The 23,328-nt window shown below is 40.2% G+C and overlaps 1 protein-coding gene across 2 annotated transcripts in view; it reads right to left on the reverse strand.

Annotated features, from left to right (window-relative positions):
- The window catches only part of ARAP1 (ArfGAP with RhoGAP domain, ankyrin repeat and PH domain 1), an 860,101-nt gene that overhangs the window by 515,995 nt on the left and 320,778 nt on the right, over positions 1 to 23,328 (reverse strand). For both annotated transcript variants that reach the window (XM_053708778.1, XM_053708779.1), the window contains one exon: positions 10,679 to 11,417. In XM_053708778.1, coding sequence (XP_053564753.1) covers positions 10,679 to 11,361 — 683 coding nt within the window. In that variant the 5' untranslated portion in view covers positions 11,362 to 11,417. The remainder of the gene's footprint in view (positions 1 to 10,678; positions 11,418 to 23,328) is intronic.

Raw genomic sequence — 23,328 nt, forward strand, 5'->3', positions numbered from 1 at the left:
TCACTATTTTTTATTATTTTTTTTTTTTATTACTTTTTCACTCCAAGACACATATTGGTTTGTCACACATTTGAATTATTTTTTTGTCCTCACCTGAATCCACTGGAGTAGATAACCTACTCTAGCGATTTGTTTTATATGGACTGTACCACCTAAAGCACTGTTAACATTGGCTCAGCAATTTAATATCCGTTTTTATTGTGTTTAACTGTGTTTTATTGTTTTATTGTATTATAACACAAGCTATTGTACCATGGATCCATGAGAATTCTTTATATTGTTTTTATATATTGTTTTTATTGTATATTGTTCTAGTCTATTAAACTACTTTTATTCACACCTAGCCTCCGTCAGTTGGCGCCTGGGATCCCTTCCCTTTGTTGTTTTTTTTAGGTGAGAGCTAGGCTTCACCTCTTCCAGGCTCATAGGTGTTTGCTGGTGCTTTGAGTATACCCGTCACACACCATGCACTCTAAGTCAGAGGGCCTTAAAAAAGTACTCCTAAGAGTAATTTAGTTAGCCATGTGGAAAACTAGGCCCCAAATAAAGATTTATCACCCTCAGAGAAAAAAAGTTTTTTCTATAAACCATGCAAACATTTTTACACTAAATAATATGAGTATTAACATGAATATTACCCTTTTTTGCAAGCATGATCTCAGTCGTTGTTAAATCACTGTATCAGGCTTACCTTAAATATACCAGGCACTGTCAGCATTTTCTAGACCTTATCATCTTTCTAGAAAAAAATATACTGAACATACCTCAAAGCAGGTAATCTGCAGACCGTCCCCCCAACTGAAGTTTTCTTTCCATACTCTTCAGTTATGTGTGAGAACAGCAATGGACCTTAGTTACAAACCGCTAAGATCATCAAACCTCCAGGCAGAATTCTTCTTCCAATTTCTGCCTGAGAGTAAAACAGTACAACGCCGGTACCGTTTAAAAATAACAAACTTTTGATTGAAGGTAAAAACTACACTAAGTCACCACATCTCTCTTGATACTTCCTTTCTTGTCAAGAGCTGCAAGAGAATGACTGGGGGTGGCAGTTAGGGGAGGAGCTATATACACAGCTCTGCTGTGGGTGTCCTCTTGCAGCTTCCTGTTGGGAAGGAGAATATCCCACAAGTAATGGATGAACCCGTGGACTGGATACACCTTTACAAGAGAAAAAAGCTAATGATTAAATCATTATCAATACAGCAGGGACTGGCAACTGTGTGTACACTTTAGAAGTCAAGCAAGAGTGTTCTTATAGAGATACAAGCAGAATAAAGCTAAAATGTTGGAGCCAAACGTACATAACAAGTTTGTTTTATGACATACAGCCAAACACACTTTTTACTCACCAGTTCAAATAAAATAATCACAACTAAAAGAAATGCATACAGCCCCTGATTGGCTAATACATCTGTATCCATTTGGGGGTGGCACCCAGAGGCAAGTAGGCATGTTTATTTTCTTTTGTTTATAAGTTACTGAAGAGAGCATGTGGGAAGATTAGTAAAAAATATACATCCTGTTCTTGCAATGTCAAGCCCAGTAGCGACCCTACTCAACATAGGGCCCTGGTGCAAAAAAAAAGTTACCCCAAAGGTAACTCATTAGTAAGTATTAGCAATAATAACCATGCTGTATAATGAGATGGAGGAGACAGATAGACCGGCAGCCTGCACTAATAGGCTCCCCTGCATTAGAATTGTACACATTCTGCACATGCCTATATATAGACTGGCTACTATGGGCCCCCCAGCGCTTGGGCCCTGGTGCAATTGCACCTGCTGCACCGGTGGTAGTTCTTCCCATGGTAAAGCCGTTATACTGTTACACCTGCTTAGTTAACATAGAGATAACGCTAGGGAGATGCTGACATTACATATGAAATAAGCCACTCTAACTAATCTGTGTCACAAGCAGGTTACCTATAATGTATAGGAACAGATTTCAATATACTGAAACCAAGTTATGTTTTATTTAATACATCTCAGTTATTAGTGGCTTTGTACGGATATCTGCCACGTGCTGCATTAATTGTACATATTCTACAAGGCGATTGTGCCCATTTGCTGGTGGTGCTATAGGAAGTTTTTTTGTGTGTGCTTTTGATGACAGCAGATGATACCTTAAAAACGGAACATAAATATTTTTTTTATTAAAAGGGACATGGAACTCAAGATTAAAGTTTCATTATTATTAGTTTTCTTTATCTGTAATGTATCAGCACATTCTGCTACAAAGGTGTAATGATTTAAGACAGGCTGGGTCAGGTTATAGAGCCCTAAGGGAGCTTACAATCTTATACCTCCAAACATTTGCCAGTTTCTATCCCAGATGATGAAGGTTAAAGTTCTTGAACTTTGTGGGAGGGGCCACACACGAGTGATAGAGCACGGAAGGAGGGTGGGGCTGTCGGCATGACGCAGCCGTGTTGGAGTTTGTGTGTCCGCTGATGGATGGGCAGGACACTGACTACAGGTGTGAAGCGGGCCTACCAACCAGCAACAATCCCTCAGGATGCAAGAGGGTTGGATGACATACAATCAGGGACAACTTTAGCATTTGCGGAGCCTCTGGGCAAGATGCATTTGTGGGTCCCCTGAGCCCAGTGTCCTTATTCCCCTCCCCTGTATGCCCTGCCCCTTGTATGGCCCACCCCTGTGCCAGCACTCACTATATAAACAAAATATTAGACCTCCATATAGAGGGCTCTGGATGGGCATTCCTCTCGCTCTGCCTTAAGGGCAGGCCTATATGAAATCTAAGTTTTTTGATTATGAGACATTCAATTGAGTATTCAATTTTAAAAACACTTTCCAAACACTTTTATACTTAGGCTTACCATAATTTTTAGAGGTGAAACTGGGACCACCTGGCTCGGTGTCAGTGGGGGTGTGGTCAAGGGGGGGTGTCGATTACCGGTCCTTTTAAAGTAGTAGCTTTTATGTGTGTAATGTTTTGTGGATACTCTACCCTTCCTCAGTCAAACACCAAGTGAATCACACAGTTTAAATAGACCATAACACCCCCCTAGTTAAAAAGGCACCATTGCATTGTCATGGCAACCCATACACAACATGAGCAAATAAATCATTCATCAAAATCTCAGATTCTAAATAATGCCAAACATCAAGCATAATTACCAATTTTATAAAATAGTGAAAAGCATATAAATCACACAATTAAATATCTGCAATGTAATATGTGTTTTATGTGTCTAATTAAGGAACATAACTCGATACTGATAAGGCATAAATACAACATTGAATGAAATAAGTCAAAAAGAAACACGTACCTGCTAAAGCTGTTTAAGAGGCTACGCTATACCATAACGCAGGAAGATTACAGCCAAAATGCTATTACAAAATTAAAAAACCCTATGCTGCTTTCTCAACCTGTATTACTAAATGTGAACTTTGAAGGGCACGAACGTTAAAGGGACAGTCTACACCAGAATTGTTACTGTTTAAAAAGATAAATAATCCCTTTATTACCCATTCCACAGTTTTGTATAATCAACACTGTTATAGTAATAAATGTTTTACCTCTGTGATTACCTTGTATCTAAGCCTCTGCAGACTGCCCCCTTATCTCAGCACTTTTGACAGACATGCAGTTTAGCCAATCAGTGCAGACTCCTAAATAACTCCACGGGAGTGAGCACAATGTTATCTAACATGACACACATGAACTAGTAATGTCTAACTGTGATAAACTTTCAAAATGCTCTGAGCTAAGAGGTGGTTTTCAACTGTTTAGAAATCAGTTTGAGCCTAGCTAGGTTTAGCTTTTCAAAAATGCCACCAATAAAGCAAATTTGATGATAAAAGTAAATAGGAAAGTTGTTTAAAATTGCATGCCCTATCTGAATCATGAAAGTTTAATTTTGACTAGCACTCAACTACTTTTTTCCAATCTGGGGGCCCCCACCAGCTCCTACCCCGGCGATCAGGGCTGCATAGTGACAGGCATCGCCGGGGCTTCCCGTTACGTGCGGTGACGTCACGCGCAATGACGTGATGATGTCACCGTGCAACTTTATTTAAAATTGTCCATACAAAGTATAGGGAAAGGGGGCATGCTGCTTAGAAACCTGTATCTCAGGGTTCTAAGCAGTTACAGACCCCCCAAGACCTACCATTGGAAAGGTAATCGTCTAACCTTTCAAATGGTATAAGTCTTGGGGATCTGGGGTGAAAAATAAAAAAGTTTAAAAAAAGTTTTTTTAAAATAGTAAAAAACAGAAAAATATAGAATTCAGCTTAGCACTCAAAGGGTTAAGCTAAACAGGGCTGTATGTAACAAAGTATCAGCATCCAACTATGCTGGAGAGCCACAGCCACAGACTCACTGTGAGGTCATTTTGAATAATGTGTCCGGGTTTCAGGTGGTCTGAAACCCGGACACATGATTCGAAACCCGGAGGTGGCAACACTACTGGGACAGAATAAACAACCGGGTGGGACATTGGGACAGAGCCTCAAAAGAGGGACAATCCCAGTCAAATTGGGACTTCTGGTAAGCCTATTTATAATGAACTATCTTCCTTTGCTAAAGCTTAGCTCCACTTAAAGTGCTCAAAACACAAGCACACGTCTGAGCTCTGTATACTTATTTGTATTTGCCCCCTGCAACATCATACGCAGTGATTGGTTAGGTCAGAGCATGGGTGTATTGCTCAACTGCATTTTTTTTAAGACCTTAGTCAACAAAGTAATTTTTCCCTTCAACAGAGACTACAAGTATCTGGCTATGGTCATCATCTTATGCATGTGTGACCTCTAGTGGCTCACAATGGTTTCTTCACCCAATGCCAGGTCTGCAGAAAATATTAAAATTGTATTATTCAGTCATCTCTGTACACTGCATGGGATAGACAGGTGGCAGTTCTGCAAATGACTTATAAGATGTATTGCTTCTGCTGATCTAATGTTAAGTACAGGAAAGAATATGCAAACAAATGTATAAAACCAACCTCATGTCTTTATCCCACTGATTGCACACGTTTTGTAATTGGCTTCTCTTCCCAGACGGGTCACTTACACACATGCTCAATCTAATAACTTGTGGGCAGATAAAGCTTCCAGCTAGGGAACCTGTACAACGTGTTTATAGTTTGCAAAGCAGCACCAACCACAAACAATGCAGTCCCTCGCCCTGCTATCATGCAACCCATTGTAGAGAAGGTCTTGTAAACCATCCCGCATGAATCAGTCTAGGAAGTTTAAAGTCCCCCAACTCTGAGGTGGGGTTGAGGTTAATTAAACACAGAAAAACAACTTTGCAATATAATTTAATAGTTTTGCCCCCTTTTTCTGTAATTTAAAGTGATAGTAAAGTCAGACCATTTACTGGATAAAAAAAAGAAAATATGAACTTACAAAAGTGCTTTTAAAATATTTAAATAGCACCTGCAAGTAGCTTTATATTTAGTGTATTGTTCAATGCCAATCAAAACAATAAGATTATCCTTCTCGTAATCGTTTTTTTATACGACGTGTTTTTCCTCCAACCTATCACATTATTATCCAAAAGTAATACAGTTCAAGAATGTGAATTTGTCCAGCATCTCTTATGCGCATGCGTTTCATGGCGCAAACCAGTTGGATAACGATGTAAGGTGTGCGCATGCGCAGGTTTACACCTCTCGCCACCGTGGGACCGCTCTATACGTCACTAGAATGTTGGATAAAAAGTCTAAGGGGGCGGAGGGAAAGATTAGGAACGATCATTCCAGATAAGATATATAACGGTATTTCGAACACATATAAGTAATTTTGTTATAGATAAAATGTTCCAGCGGTTGTGCTTGGGATGAGCTATTTAATTAAACTCATTTACCAAAAATACCTATTGTTTACATTCACTTTAAGTCTGAAAATGTTCCACTCCTTAACATCAAAAGAGCATATGGCAAGCTTCACAAGCTTAAACCTGCTACATATCTGTCCCTAATTTAAAGTTTATTCTGTCTTTTCCACTGAAGTCAAACAGTTGAAATGATGCTAACACAATGACAATGGCAAAGCCTTTGTCATCTCCAGACGCAGTTCCAGATTGACTCCTCCATACACGGAAAGTAGTGCGTGGAGTTTGACCATAGAAAATCAACTGCAGCAAATACGGTGTTAAAGGGACATGAAACCCATTTTTTTTCTTTCGTGATTTAGAAAGAGCATGTCATTTTAAACAATTTTCTAATTTACTTCTATTATCTAATTTGATTCATTCTCTTGATATCACTTGCTGAAAAGCATATCTAGATATGCTCAGTAGCTGCTGATTGGTTGCTGCACATAGAGGCCTTGTGTGATTGGCTCACACATGTGCATTGTTATTTCTTCAACAAAGGATATCTAAAGAATTGAGCAAATTAGATAATAGAAGTAAATTGGAAAGTTGTTTAAAATTGCATGCCCTATCTGAATCATGAAAGTTTAATTTTGACTAGACTGTCCCTTTAATCTAATAATCTTCAAATTCTATAGATATGTTAATCTATTGGAACACTACAGAAACAGGTTTTATTTACTGTCACTTAAAGGGACAGTTTACTCAAAAAGTTTCTCCCCTTTAATTTGTTCCCGGCGACCCACTTTACCTACTAGAGTGTATTAAATTGTTTACAAGTATTTCCTTTACCCTTATATTGGCATTTTAAATAGTTGATTCATTCTCTTGCTATCTTTATTTGAAAAAGAAGGCATCTAAACTTTTTTTTGTTTCAGCCTCTGGACAGCATTTTTTATTGGTGGATGAATTTGTCCACCAAAAAGCAAGAACAACCTAGGATGTTCACCAAAAATAGACCGGCATCTAAACTTACATTCTTGCATTTCAATTAACGATACCAAGAGAATGAAGAAAAGTTGATAATAGAGCATAAAATTTTAAGCAACTTTCTAATTTAGTCCTATCTAAATCACAAAAGAAAAAATATGGGTTCAGTGTCCCTTTAAAGTGAAAGTAAATCCTAGCGTTTTACAAACGCTAGGATTTACTTTTGAAACAAATAAAGGGGACTTTCATTCATGAAGTATAAGAGACTTCATGTAGAAAGCTCCTTTATTTATTTTAACTGATTGCCGTTCTTAGCTGCTACAGCAGCCCACAGTTAAAAAAAAATTTGCTAAGAGGTGACGTTTTCACCTCTTAGCCAATAGCCGTGCGGTAAATCCGGCTTGGCGCCCATGGAAGCCGGATTTACCGCACGACTATTGGCTAAGAGGTGAAAACGTCACCTCTTAGCCAAAAAATTTTTTAGCCGTGTGCTGCTGTAGCAGCTAAGAACGGCGATCAGTTAAAACAAATAAAGGAGCTTTTTACATGAAGTATCTTTCACTTCATGAATGAAAGTTCCCTTTATTTGTTTCAAAAGTCAATCCTAGCGTTTGTAAAACGCTAGGATTTACTTTCACTTTAAACCTGACATTGTTTAATTTTGTATAGACGACTATAGACGACTTACTCATCGTATGGAAAGCGGACAGGAAGAGGGCAACTGATTTGGTGGACGCTCTCAACATCAATACAGCGGGTCTACAATACACATTTGAATATGGGGAAAACAGTATTCATTTCTTGGATGTAACTCTAAGAGGAACAAGTGAAGGAGTGGAAGTGGAGCAATACAGAAAGCCCATTACAGGGAACACACTCCTTCACGCAGAGAGTTACCATCCAACTGGGGTCTTCAACTCTGTGTTGAAAGGACAGTTTACATGCTTGCGAAGAAATTGTACAAGTGACAAAATCTATAAGTCTCATGCAGAGGAGCTGTCCAATAGATTCCAAAGTAGAGGATATGAGAAAAGAAATATTAGAGTATACAGGGAAGTAGCTCTTCTAGATAGGGTGGAACTTCTGAGAAAGAATAGTATGAGGAGTATGACCAGAGAGAAGAATGCTAGCGGGGTGACTTTTGTCACGCAGTATAGCAGACAATATCACCGTATTTGTAATATTATACGCAAGCACCTTCTCTTCTCAAGGCAGATGATGGCTTGGTGGATGTTGTAAAAGGAGGATGCAGATTTGCATTTAAACGAGGCAAGACATTAGGCAACACCATTGCACCCACACAACTAAAACCCTTGACATCACAGCAAACTTCATGGTTCCTTTGTAGCTTTCAGAACTGCACAGCCTGTGGGTTTTTGGAGGTGGGGAACAAATGTAAAAGTGTTATGACCGGTGAAGATTTTGAGCCTAAAGCTTGCTTCAATTGCAGATCTACATTTGCGGTGTACCTTTTGAATTGTAACCATTGTAAAGTTCAGTATGTAGGCCTCACCGAGGTGAAGTTGAGAGTAAGGGAGCACCTGTGTAATATCAAACAGGGGGATCTGTCAACACCTCTTGTTCAGCATTTTAAGACCAAACACAAAGAGACAAATGCTCTAACATGGTCTATAAAAGAGGTGGTAAGGACTAATGCTAGAGGTGGGGACAGATATACCCTGCTGGCCAAATGTCAGGTTTTCTGGATTCATAAATTAAAAACCAGGATCTCTTGGGAGATGAATTCAGAATTTGACCTGATCAATTTTTGGTGCTAATTTATAAAGCTACAATATTTGGTGCTACCTTTTTGCCCTGCACCATGTATATATCTCTTAAGTGATTTATGTGATTATGTTCATTATGATATGAGCTCAATACGTTTTCATTGATGACGGATTTAGGCAAAAATATTTAACTGTTGTTAAATGTTTGTTCTTTTGTTCTCTTCTTCTCTTTTGAACATCTGTGAGCCATTGTCATTTATGTGTTAAGGATGCAATGACAATATTATTGATAATAAAAGCATAGTGCACGGATACATTCTTTGTTTTTTAATACACATAAATGGCGCTACTTCACAAATATATCCCTTTAGGTATAGGTTCCATATAAGATTTGGGCAATACTGAACAATTGCTTCCTTTCTTATTTTCAGTGTATATACAGCCTTTTGTATATATTATATTGTACTCCGGTATGGTTTATGAGTGAATATTGGTATCTACACTGATAATTGTATGTAATGCTATTTACCTTACAGGTGTGTAGGTTCAGGTGAGGTAGTGGTCATGTGATATTGATTTTAGCCAATAGAATGGCTTTTTAAGGTTTAAAGGGTATGAACCTGAGGTGACACTAGCTACACGCATGCCCTTCCTGAGTGTTTTTGCTGTTGTACACAGTACCATGTTTTAAATAAAAGAAGTTGGATGATAACCGGTGCTCCAGCCTGTGCTTTATTACATCTTGTGAATTTATTGTGAGCACGGATCTACCCAGACTTCAGACGGATTTAGTTTTACCCCACAGAGCGAAAACATTATAGCCAGTCGCCCCCCGTAAGAAGGGCCCCTGACACGGCATCTGTGGAGTAGCGGTTGCCTGAGAGGCGAAAGTGTTGCCCGAGTGGAGGCTACAGAGCTATCAGTGCTGCTCCCGGAAAGTTGTCCCGTTATGTCCGCTATAGCGGAATTCTGCTAGAGTCAGGTGCATACGATTTGGGGAGGCGATTGCTCATACAGTGGCGGTTTGGTCACACCACAATTGACAATGTTTGTACCTATAGCTTTATCAGCTTTATTTGCCTCTCTGCACAGTGAGTGTGTTTGCAAGCGCTGCGGTACCCTCTTTTGTTTAAAATATTTAATATCAAGAAAAGTTCATCAACAAAACAAAAATGTAAAAATAATTTATATTAAAGGGATATGAAACCCAAACATTTTCTTTTGTGACTCAGACAGAACAAAACATTTCAAAAAAGTTTCCAATTTACTTCTATTATAAAATTTGCTTCGTTCCCATGGTATTCTGTGTTGAAGAGATACCTAGGTAGCATCTGGAACACTACATGGCAGGAAATAGTGCTGCCATCTAGTGCTCTTGCAAATGGATAACATTCATGAAAAACTGTTGCCATATAGTGCTCTGAAATGGGCCGGCTCCTAAGCATACGTCCCTGCTTTTCAACAAACGATACCAAAAGAACAAAGAAAATTTGATAATAGAAGTCAAAAGGAAAGTTGTTTAAAATTGCTCCTCTATCTGAATCATGAGATAATTATTTGGGGTTTCATGTCCCTTTAATAATTACATTATAAAAAAGTCAGTAATACATTGAACCTATGACAATCATACAAGTAAATATTCCACAACAAAATGACAAATATTACAACCTATTTTGATAAAATATGAGAATAACTATTCTTTCTTTTATATTTCGTAAGATCCCAAACCAATACAAATAGTAGCAGAGGTCTGAAAATAATATTCAGAAGTATTTGTAGCATTTAAGAGACCTGATGCATTTTAAGTGCACAGGCAACACAACCCCCTATGTTCTGACAAAGGAAAAAAAGATGGACGGAGAGCTCCAAAAGACAAACACCAAATAACTAAACAATCCTATTAATAGAATATGTAATTATAGGTAATCAGAATATGGTGAAATACCCTAATAATAAGAATTGCTTCCTTAAACTTTTATGAAAATGGGAACTGTATTTATTAAATGTCCAAAAAGTATTCACATTCTTTTACCGTGTGTTTGACAAGGGGACCTTTGCCTCCCTCTTTTTTTAGCTTGTTTACAACCCAAAACAAATAAATACACATTTTAGAAAACAATTTATAAAGACAACTAAAAAAAGATCTGTCCACAGGAAAATATATCACTCACCTCTTTGGCATAGAGCTCATGATTCTTGGTGGAACTGCAGGCACACGGACAGGTATGGCTGGAGGACTTCTGCTTTCTACTTTATGACGTTTTGCTGGCAAAGGAGGAGCCGATAACCTTGGTGCCTCCTCTGTGCCTTCATCATTTTGAATAATAGTGTGTACTGGTAGAGAGTTCTGAGCTGGACTTTTTTGTGGATCAGCAGCAATAGTACAAAAAGGTTCATCTAAGGCAGCTAAGTTGAGTTGTGTTGAAGCAGGCTGAGGGGTGAAGGAAAACTTTATAGGTGGAACAGTCCCCTTTCTTGGCGGAATTGGTGGTCGGACAAGTGGAGTTTCTCCATGGCCACAAGATTCAGTAGGTTTTAAAGTATTCTGTATTTGAGGTGGCATTTCTTGCTCAGGAGAAGATAAAGTCCCCCGAAAGATATTACGCTTCATAGGCACAGGCTTTACCCCATTGTCTTCCATGAAACAATCAATGGAAGTGGATTTCTGCAGAGATGCAAGTATACGCTTCCGATGCCCAGGCAGCACTACACCTATTTTGTTTAGTTCTTCATCATTGATGGCCCGTAAATCAAATGCTGTATAAAAATTATTCTTCTGAAATACTTCATTGTACTGTTCCAGTTTAAGAGTTCTAAGCCACTCAGAAATGGGAAGAGATGACCCTTCTGACATTATTGATAATCAACAGAGCTTCAGATCTTCATTTCTTTGCAGCTACTTCCAAAAACCTAAAAACAGAAGAAGACTGTAAGTTCTCCTAAATAAATGATGTCTTCTTATACAAGTACATACCAAGATTCTCAAAGCATTCGAGAACCCGCTAACACTTTATTAATGCTTCCCTGTTTATGATAATCAGAGAACCTAGTAGCCACCCTCTCATTGCACTTTGATACTATCCTTGGAGACTTCCAATACAATCAGAGTATTTTTATATAACTTTATTTTATTACCTAAATTCTTGATTATGAGTGGGGAACCCCAATTTGCAGGTCATCTAAAACCAGGATTCAAATCTGCTTAAGTGTAAATTGTATAAGTGGCATAAATATATGGATTGATCCATACAGACTGAATATCCATAAAATAGGTCCGTTGATCTACCATGTATTAGCGGGTCTGGAATATATGTGTATTCTGTATTAGAGTTACTTTAGCACTGATTAAAAGAGCATGAATAGAGACATGCATTCACAAAATATAACAACAACATGTCCTTGTATAGCAAAAAAAAAACTGTCATCAATAAACTTAATAGCTGAATGTGAAAGCTTGCTGAATACATTAACACTATGCTTGCAATAGTTGCTTTTCAATTGTCAAACTCCTCAAATCACTTTGTCGACTTGTTATTTTGTATCGTATCATAACCAACTCTTCTGCTGACAGACACTGCTTGTGATGCCTGCAGTGTTCAGTGTTTTGTACCATCATATCTAATCACCTCTTTTGCTGACAGACACTGCTTGTGATGTCTGCAGTGTTTTGTACTATAATATATAATCACCTCTTCTGCTGATAGACACTGCTTGTGATGTCTGCAGTGTTTTGTACTATCATATCTAATCACCTCTTCTGCTGATAGACACTGCTTGTGATGTCTGCAGTGTTTTGTACTATCATATCTAATCACCTCTTCTGCTGACAGACACTGCTTGTGATGTCTGCAGTGTTTTGTACTATCATATCTAATCACCTCTTCTGCTGATAGACACTGCTTGTGATGTCTGCAGTGTTTTGTACTATCATATCTAATCACCTCTTCTGCTGATAGACACTGCTTGTGATGTCTGCAGTGTTTTGTACTATCATATCTAATCACCTCTTCTGCTGACAGACACTGCTTGTGATGTCTGCAGTGTTTTGTACTATCATATATAATCACCTCTTCTGCTGACAGACACTGCTTGTGATGTCTGCAGTATTTTGTACTATCATATCTAATCACCTCTTCTGCTGACAGCTAGACACTGCTTGTGATGTCTGCAGTGTTTTGTACTATCATATCTAATCACCTCTTCTGCTGATAGACACTGCTTGTGATGTCTGCAGTGTTTTGTACTATCATATCTAATCACCTCTTCTGCTGACAGACACTGCTTGTGATGTCTGCAGTGTTTTGTACTATCATATCTAATCACCTCTTCTGCTGACAGACACTGCTTGTGAAGTCTGCAGTGTTTTGTACTATCATATCTAATCACCTCTTCTGCTGACAGACACTGCTTGTGATCTATGTGCAGTGTGTTGTACTATCATATCTAATCACCTCTTCTGCTGACAGTTAGACACTGCTTGTGATGTCTGCAGTGTTTTGTACTATCATATCTATCTAATCACCTCTTCTGCTGACAGTTAGACACTGCTTGTGATGTCTGCAGTGTTTTGTACTATCATATCTATCTAATCACCTCTTCTACTGACAGCTAGACACTGCTTGTGATCTATGTGCAGTGTTTTGTACTATCATATCTAATCACCTCTTCTGCTGACAGACACTGCTTGTGATGTCTGCAGTGTTTTGTACTATCATATCTAATCACCTCTTCTGCTGACAGACACTGCTTGTGATGTCTGCATTGTTTTGTACTATCATATCTAATCACCTCTTCTGCTGATAGACACTGCTTGTGATGTCTGCAGTGTTTTGTACTATCATATATAATCACCTCTTCTGCTGATAGACACTGTTTGTGATGTCTGCAGTGTTTTGTACTATCATATATAATCACCTCTTCTGCTGACAGCTAGACACTGCTTGTGATGTCTGCAGTGTTTTGTGCTATCATATCTAATCACCTCTTCTGCTGATAGACACTGCTTGTGATGTCTGCAGTGTTTTGTACTATCATATCTAATCACCTCTTCTGCTGATAGACACTGCTTGTGATGTCTGCAGTGTTTTGTACTATCATATCTAATCACCTCTTCTGCTGATAGACACTGCTTGTGATGTCTGCAGTGTTTTGTACTATCATATATAATCACCTCTTCTGCTGACAGACACTGCTTGTGATGTCTGCAGTGTTTTGTACTATCATATCTAATCACCTCTTCTGCTGATAGACACTGCTTGTGATGTCTGCAGTGTTTTGTACTATCATATCTAATCACCTCTTCTGCTGACAGACACTGCTTGTGAAGTCTGCAGTATTTTGTACTATCATATATAATCACCTCTTCTGCTGACAGACACTGCTTGTGATGTCTGCAGTGTTTTGTGCTATCATATCTAATCACCTCTTCTGCTGATAGACACTGCTTGTGATCTATGTGCAGTGTGTTGTACTATCATATCTAATCACCTCTTCTGGTGACAGCTAGACACTGCTTGTGATGTCTGCAGTGTTTTGTACTATCATATCTAATCACCTCTTCTGCTGATAGACACTGCTTGTGATGTCTGCAGTGTTTTGTACTATCATATCTAATCACCTCTTCTGCTGACAGACACTGCTTGTGATGTCTGCAGTGTTTTGTACTATCATATCTAATCACCTCTTCTGCTGATAGACACTGCTTGTGATGTCTGCAGTGTTTTGTACTATCATATCTAATCACCTCTTCTGCTGACAGACACTGCTTGTGATGTCTGCAGTGTTTTGTACTATCATATCTAATCACCTCTTCTGCTGATAGACACTGCTTGTGATGTCTGCAGTGTTTTGTACTATCATATCTATCTAATCACCTCTTCTGCTGACAGACACTGCTTGTGATGTCTGCAGTGTTTTGTACTATCATATCTAATCACCTCTTCTGCTGATAGACACTGCTTGTGATGTCTGCAGTGTTTTGTACTATCATATCTAATCACCTCTTCTGCTGATAGACACTGCTTGTGATGTCTGCAGTGTTTTGTACTATCATATCTAATCACCTCTTCTGCTGATAGACACTGCTTGTGATGTCTGCAGTGTTTTGTACTATCATATATAATCACCTCTTCTGCTGACAGACACTGCTTGTGATGTCTGCAGTGTTTTGTACTATCATATCTAATCACCTCTTCTGCTGACAGACACTGCTTGTGATGTCTGCAGTGTTTTGTACTATCATATCTAATCACCTCTTCTGCTGACAGACACTGCTTGTGATGTCTGCAGTGTTTTGTGCTATCATATCTAATCACCTCTTCTGCTGACAGACACTGCTTGTGATGTCTGCAGTGTTTTGTACTATCATATCTAATCACCTCTTCTTAGGGATAGCAAGCGGGGATACTTGCCTAGTTTGCTAATTTTCTATACAATTATTGTCTCTTTGTTAGATTAGCAATGTTTACCCTATAGGAATGACCACATAGAACAGTGTTTCTAAATATTAGACCTCAGGGCACACTAACAGGCCAGATTCTCAGAAACCTGTAGCAATCAGATGATCAGTAACCGTGGTTATTTACTGGCTCTTACCCACGGTAAACCTGAAAATCTGGCCAGTTGGTGTGGACTGGGGACTGGAATTAAGAAAAAAAAAGTGTTGTAGAAAAAACTTTAATATGTTTATTTTATACCTTCTTCTGTGGCCAGACCAGATGTTGATGAACACCTGCATTGCTCTAACAAATCACTGTGTAGCACGTACCAGGGTCAGAAAGACTGAATCCAGTATGTATCTCAGGCTTCTGCTTTTAATAATTACAAGGTTAAAATAGTATGTATTGAACATAGTATTGTATTCTATCATAGTAAGGTTTCTATGCAACAAGAATCAGGAAGTTTTATAACAACATATTAACGTAAACAGATTCTATTTCTTTAACCTGAGACTCAGATACTTTAGACTATTTACAAGGATTTGGGTGCATGAGCGCAGCCAACCACAGGCAGCACCAGCCTTCCTACGTAAATGATACTGGCATAAAACACATTACATTGGCAGCAAGAAACTCGCCAGACCAGATCTGCAAGAGAAAGTTGTTGTGTATAGATTATTAGTACATTTTATTAACCTTTAGGGGTATCAATTTACATGCAAAAGTGTTTTGGTTAAAGTTGTTCATAAACATAAGCAACGGAGATCTACACTGCCACACACAAACACTTAAATACACAGGCACTCATATACATGTACACACATACAAACATATAAACACTTATTTATATATACACATCTATATGCTCATACCAAACACACACACACATATATATATATTTACATACACACACAGTACAACTGCACACACATATAGATACACTTCTACAAACAAACAAATATACCTGCATACACCTATATACAGGGAGTGCAGAATTATTAGGCAAATGAGTATTTTGACCACATTCATCCTCTTTATGCATGTTGTCTTACTCCAAGCTGTATAGGCTCAAAAGCCTACTACCAATTAAGCATATTAGGTGATGTGCATCTCTGTAATGAGAAGGGGTGTGGTCTAATGACATCAACACCCTATATCAGGTGTGCATAATTATTAGGCAACTTCCTTTCCTTTGGCAAAATGGGTCAAAAGAAGGACTTAACAGGCTCAGAAAAGTAAAAAATAGTGAGATATCTTGCAGAGGGATGCAGCACTCTTAAAATTGCAAAGCTTCTGAAGCGTGATCATCGAACAATCAAGCGTTTCATTCAAAATAGTCAACAGGGTCGCAAGAAGCGTGTGGAAAAACCAAGGCGCAAAATAACTGCCCATGAACTGAGAAAAGTCAAGCGTGCAGCTGCCAAGATGCCACTTGCCACCAGTTTGGCCATATTTCAGAGCTGCAACATCACTGGAGTGCCCAAAAGCACAAGGTGTGCAATACTCAGAGACATGGCCAAGGTAAGAAAGGCTGAAAGACGACCACCACTGAACAAGACACACAAGCTGAAACGTCAAGACTGGGCCAAGAAATATCTCAAGGCTGATTTTTCTAAGGTTTTATGGACTGATGAAATGAGAGTGAGTCTTGATGGGCCAGATGGATGGGCCCATGGCTGGATTGGTAAAGGGCAGAGAGCTCCAGTCCGACTCAGACGCCAGCAAGGTGGAGGTGGAGTACTGGTTTGGGCTGGTATCATCAAAGATGAGCTTGTGGGGCCTTTTCGGGTTGAGGATGGAGTCAAGCTCAACTCCCAGTCCTACTGCCAGTTTCTGGAAGACACCTTCAAGCAGTGGTACAGGAAGAAGTCTGCATCCTTCAAGAAAAACATGATTTTCATGCAGGACAATGCTCCATCACACGCGTCCAAGTACTCCACAGCGTGGCTGGCAAGAAAGGGTATAAAAGAAGAAAATCTAATGACATGGCCTCCTTGTTCACCTGATCTAAACCCCATTGAGAACCTGTGGTCCATCATCAAATGTGAGATTTACAAGAAGGGAAAACAGTAAACCTCTCTGAACAGTGTCTGGGAGGCTGTGGTTGCTGCTGCACGCAATGTTGATGGTGAACAGATCAAAACACTGACAGAATCCATGGATGGCAGGCTTTTGAGTGTCCTTGCAAAGAAAGGTGGCTATATTGGTCACTGATTTGTTTTTGTTTTGTTTTTGAATGTCAGAAATATATATTTGTGAATGTTGAGATGTTATATTGGTTTCACTGGTAAAAATAAATAATTGAAATGGGTATATATTTGTTTTTTGTTAAGTTGCCTAATAATTATGCACAGTACTAGTCACCTGCACACACAGATATCCCCCTAAAATAGCTAAAACTAAAAAAAACTAAAAACTACTTCCAAAACTATTCAGCTTTGATATTAATGAGTTTTTTGGGTTCATTGAGAACATGATTGTTGTTCAATAATAAAATTAATCCTCAAAAATACAACTTGCCTAATAATTCTGCACTCCCTGTACATACACACTTATTTACACATACAAACTTGTAAATGCATATACGCTCACTTATATACACATACACTCATATGTACATACACACATTCATATGTACACACACACACACTCATATGTGCATACACACACACTCATATGTACATATACACACTCATATGTACATACACACACTCATATGTACATACACACACTCATATGTACATACACACACACTCATATGTACATACACACACACTCATATGTACACACACACACACTCATATGTACATACACACACACTCATATGTACATACACACACTCATATGTACATACACACACACTCATATGTACATACACACACACACTCATGTACATACACACACACTCATATGTACATACACACACACACTCATATGTACATACAAGCACACTCATGTACATACACACACACTCATATGTACATACACACACACTCATATGTACATACACATACACTCATATGTACTAACACACTCACTTAAATACACATACACTCATCTGTACATACACACTCACACACTCATATGTACATACACACACACTTATATGCACAAACTTGTTTACACACACACAGATTTAATAACACAACTCTACCCCACATAAAAGTGATTGGCCTCCATTTATCAAAGCACAGACAGACAAGGCTCACAACTGCTTTACATTTGCAGGCTGGGTATAATATTGTACAACGAAATCCTTGTGCTGTACCACTTGCTCTCACACGACCAATTGTACAAGAACAGGATCTGTCAAACACCCAGAACTAATGAGTTGGTTGAGAGGTTAAGGAGTGGCAATCAGGTATTCACAGCATCTTAACTTGAAGTTAGCAGGTGCACATGAGCGATTCTGCCCCTGCAAGGGGTCCAAAGCAGCTTCCGTTGCTTGATAAGTGAGAGCCCATTGTGTCTATGACTCACACAATCAGTAGCAGCTACAGTACACTATAGAGTTTGCAGACCCCTTGTACTACATATCCCATCCTGCCTTGCAAAGCTCCTGTCTAGGTCTGTGCATACTAAGGTCTGGGCGACACACATTTCCTTCTAAATACAGGGAGAGTCCACAGCTGCATTCATTACTTGTGGGAATACAGAACCTGGCCATCAGGAAGAGGCAAAGACTGCCCAGCCAAAGGCTTAAATACCTCCCCCACGTCCCTCATTCCCCCAGTCATTCTTTGTCTTTTATCACAGGTGGTTGGCAGTGTAGTTCCTTATGAGGGGTATCTGCCCTTCGGGATGGAACTGGAGTTTTAAGTAGTCTTGTCAGCCTCTCAGTGAGAGCATTGATGAAACTTAGAGTCTGGAGATGCAGGGAGAGTCTTTCTTCGAAACCATCCAGACTCAGATTAACAGCTCCTATAAGCAATCAGCGTTGACGAGTTTTGATGCTTGCTTTCTTCACTCAAGTCCATGTCAGAGGTGCTGCTACTATCTGTCAAACTTGAAGAACCGTGTTGCTGTTCCACGGATTGGATAAGTAATTGTTAAGTTCGTATTGGTAGGATTGTTTCAGCCTGCTCAATTATATTCCGGATGCCGGATGTTGAGATGTAAGAAACCACTGAGCCGTCTACCTCTGAGGACTCCTCGTCCGTGAGGTGCGTACCCTAGATTTTTGTCCTACACATGCATTTTCCCTAAGTGCCATTACTCCTTCGTCTGAGGGAGACTTTTTTCGACTGGAGGTTACTGCGTGTTTTCGTCTGGCCATCTCTATGGCTTTAGTCAGTTTGCCTCTTCTGACTACGAAGCAAAGGGTTAATCCGTGCTCTCCTATGCATGAGCCGTCGTTGTGCCAGATCTGTCATCCAGGGATGCGGTTCCCTCTGAGGCTTCAGAGGTAGAACCTCTGGGGTCAGAATAGCCTGAATTGATTCCTCCGACTGAGGAGTATTTGGCTTTTGGAGTGGCATGCCTACGTTTACTCCTAAGAGAGATTTTGGCGATGTTAGAGGTTCCCAGTCCTGATCCGTCAGGTGGATCTCAGTCCAAAATATCAGATACCTATCTTGATTAGATGAGTGGATAGGGTTGGATCCTCTACTTTCATTGTCTATATATTGTATATATACAAACCCTCCATATTGTATACAACACAAACCCTCCATGGGGGGTTTGTGTTGTACACAGGCAGGACCTGTTCGTTTGCACACCCTTTTGAATCCTTTTTGGTGCGTTTAACCATTTTCTTTTCTAATCCGTCTCAGATAGTTTTTGTTTTAGGAGCTCAGGGTTCTTGCGGAAACTCCTTTTTGGAGTTTCGTCTCTTGGATTGTTCTAGTTATATCGACTTTTATGGTCGAGATGGATGTCTTCCGATGGAAGCTTCTAAATCTCTGGTCGGGGTGATGTTCCCTCGATTTTATAGATATGAAAGTTTAAGCCTCAGAGCTTGTTTTTATATTTGTTTATTTTTAGTTCCTAGCGCTACTAGAACTTAAGTTTTTTGTTCATCATGACAGATGTGTCGTACTCTTGATGACGGGCAGGACCTGTTTTGGGTAATAGTTCAGTTTGTTATTTATTTCTAATATGGAGAAGCAGCCTTTCTAATTATTCTGGTCCGGGCAAAGTGAACGCTTCTATACCGAAGGACAGGCAGGACCTGTCTTCGGTTCTTCTGGATGGGCACTTGATGCTGGATCATAAGGGTCCAGGGGTCCTAGAGGATGGAGTTAAGATTTTAATTCCATTTTTTCTGGACTAGGGGACTTCTGGAGTCTTGTCCCGGTACTCTTCGTAGTGTCATACACTGTGGGTGAACAGCTCAATTAGGGGAGGGTTTTTTTCATCCTTTTGGGTCTGATGATCTTTAAGCAGAGCTTTCTTGGTCTCTTTATTCTGAGAGAATACACGATTTTCTCTACCTGGATTTAGGAAGAAGGTTATCTTTCCTGTCCAAAGCGGTCCAGTGTAGTCTGGTAGTTTCCGCTATGGAACTAGAAGGTGGATGATTAGAATACGGCAGCTGTTGCTGGATGTTCATTTAAAATCATGCTTGTTTAAGCAGGTCCGGTTCTTAGGGACCTTTTTTTCTTCCGGAACCTCACTTTGGTTCTCAGTTTTTGGGATTGGGGGTTTAATGTGTCTGTAGCCTATTTTTAGGTGTTGTGGTGGCTCCCGAGTCTTGGCGTTTTTAATTTTTCAAGAGTGTTATAGTAGAGCCTTTGGGATTTGCTTCCTGCAGGTTCTGTCCTCAGAGGTGGACCTAGACCTGAGTTCTGGGGTTGTCACCAGGTTGGATCCTTGGATGCGGTTTGGTCTTTCAAGCAGAAGGCCCTTTGCTTTAGAGCTTACAAAGTTAAATTCACTTTATCGGGTTCTGCCCTCCAATTCACCTTCAGGCCCTAGTTGGCGCTGTGTGAATTCAGCCCAGGCCGAGTCTTCGACATGACTTGGGTTCTTGACTCTGCTTAGAGTCTTTGTGGTTTACTGGTTGGGGACTTGTTCTCCAGTGTCCGGTCCAGCTATTCTGGTTTTGGAGACTTTTCTCCTAGTCCCCGGGGAAGTTTTGTCTTGGCCCCTTCCCTATAAACAGGGAGAGTGTGGTTTCTGGGGTATGTAAATCAGAGTTTTCCTTCCAGTCATCCTTGGGGGGTTTTTAGTCGAGCATTGGTCTCTGAGGTCTGGTCTTCAGTTGGGACCTCTTGGTGAGTGGATTATTTTGGAGTTAGTGAGTTCCTACTGCGTAGATGGGAGGGTCTAAAAATTGGTGGTGGGCGAAGGCTGCTACGGCTCTTGACAGCAATCCATTCTCTGAGCGTGCTCTTCCAGAACGGATGTTCCTTACGATCATCCGTTTGATCTATCTATCCAGAAGTTTTCAAGTGTGTGTTTGAGACTGCAAATAGAGTTCTCAGTTGAGGTCTGCAGGACTAAGGGGCCGAGGGGATTATATCCGGGCCTAGCAAGCTATCAGCTTGGAGTTTAAATTCTGCTGTGGCAGTTTTCTTACTTTTGAGGAGGTCTATTTTAACCTTCTCCTTTTCGGCCATGTCACTCTTTTTCGAGGATGGCTTGATCCCTCTGGAATGGGCGTCTGTGAGACGGTTGCTCCATTTTTGTCCGGGGGTTCGTAATCACGGGTTAGAGGCTCGCTGTATTGAGAGTTCCCTTGTTGCAGGGATCTACCGGGTCAGAGTCTATTTGCGTCTGGGAGCTTTTCTTCTGAGGGGAAATGTGAGGGATCGCTGGGACCTAGCTGAGAGGTTTTTTTTGCTGAAGTCCTTTCCTTCAGTTTGTTCCTGGTTCCTCATCACCTATTTCAGGCGGCGAGAACTCCTTCTCCTTTTGTCAGGAGAGCTAGCTTGTCCGGTCTCTCTTCTGAATCCTGGAGTTCTCTTCTTCCCCTCTAGAATGAGCTGGTGAAGGGCTTGTCTAGCTAGTTCTTATTCGAAGGGTTAACCTGCCAGGATAGCCTGTCGGTTGACTTAGCTCCTGGCATGCAGAGTTTTCAGATGGTTACCAGCTGTGGTTCCTTTCTCTAGGATGCTCTTTCGCAAGCAGTTTTTGCTATCTGTTTGTGCTCCAGTTCCAGAGATTGATTGATCTTCCAGGTATCAGTCGTGTGTGCTAGGGCACTGCCTGTGGCAAGTCCATTCCTTGCTCCATTTGGGGTTGGTTCTCCCTTCAGGAGTTACATTGGGTTTGCTTTGTACCTGTTCTGGAGGTGGTCTTTGAATCTTATTCCAGAACCTATTTTGCCTGTAGATTGTTGTTCTACATGTCATAGGTTCCTGTGTTGCAATTTGCAACATGTTCTTCTTGTTTGAGGTTTTCCCTTTAATAGGGCTATCCGAGTTTTTCTCCCTAAGATAATCATATAAATTTCCAAATGGGAAGAGGTTCTTCCTTTTTTGGGGACTCTTTCCTTGGGGTTCTGTCAAACTTCATCAGAGTAGTCAGTTTTTAGATTATGTTGTTCGCATCTGGGGGTGCAAGGTTTTGGAATTTATCTCTAGGAGACAGCAGGACCAAAGCCTCCTCAGAGGTTTATGGCTCGGTTCGAGTGCAGTGACTTTTTTTTGGGTCTCTGACATGAGATCCTATGGTTCTGGTTGTTGGGCGGCTGCTTGGTCCTCCTAACTTTATTATTATTTTATTTTTTTTTGCTTCTATCAAGGAAGCCTTCGGGAGTATGGTTTCTTGCAGGCTGTGGTGCCCACAGGTTGGGCCGCCTCTTATTTGTTCCCTCCTGTTAGCATTCAGTGTTCTCTGTAGCTTGGGTATAATTTTCTCACAAGTAATGAATGCAGCTGTGGACTCTCCCTGTATTTAGAAGGAAAACATAAATTATGACTTACCAGATAATTTACTTTCCTTCGATACAGGGAGAGTTCACAGCTCCCGCCCATGCTCTCTGGTGGGCGGCCCTAAATTTAAGTTATTTTTCTTCTGGCACCTTTTTTCACCCTGATATTTCTCCTACTGTTTCTTGTTCCCTTGGCAGAATGACTGGGGGATGAGGGACGTAGGAGAGGTATTTAAGCCTTTGGCTGGGGTGTCTTTGCCTCCTCCTGGTGGCCAGGTTCAGTATTTCCCACAAGTAATGAATGCAGCTGTGGACTCTCCCTGTATAGAAGGAATTATCTGGTTATTTATAATTTATATTTTTTACCTGTTCTCCTATCACCCATCCCAAACTGCTGTTCTGCCCCCTCAGTGATCTATACACTGCAGCAGCTCTGTAGATCTAATTCCCACAGTCTGGCATCCATGCCAAGCCCACACCCGGAGGCAGATTTTTACAGGACAGACTTCTGGGACAGAAATGGAGACCAAAAAACAGCGATGAATCTCTATGAGAAATAAAAACTGGA

The sequence above is a fragment of the Bombina bombina genome, chromosome 3 (genome assembly GCF_027579735.1).
Source record: "Bombina bombina isolate aBomBom1 chromosome 3, aBomBom1.pri, whole genome shotgun sequence".
NCBI lineage: Eukaryota > Metazoa > Chordata > Amphibia > Anura > Bombinatoridae > Bombina > Bombina bombina.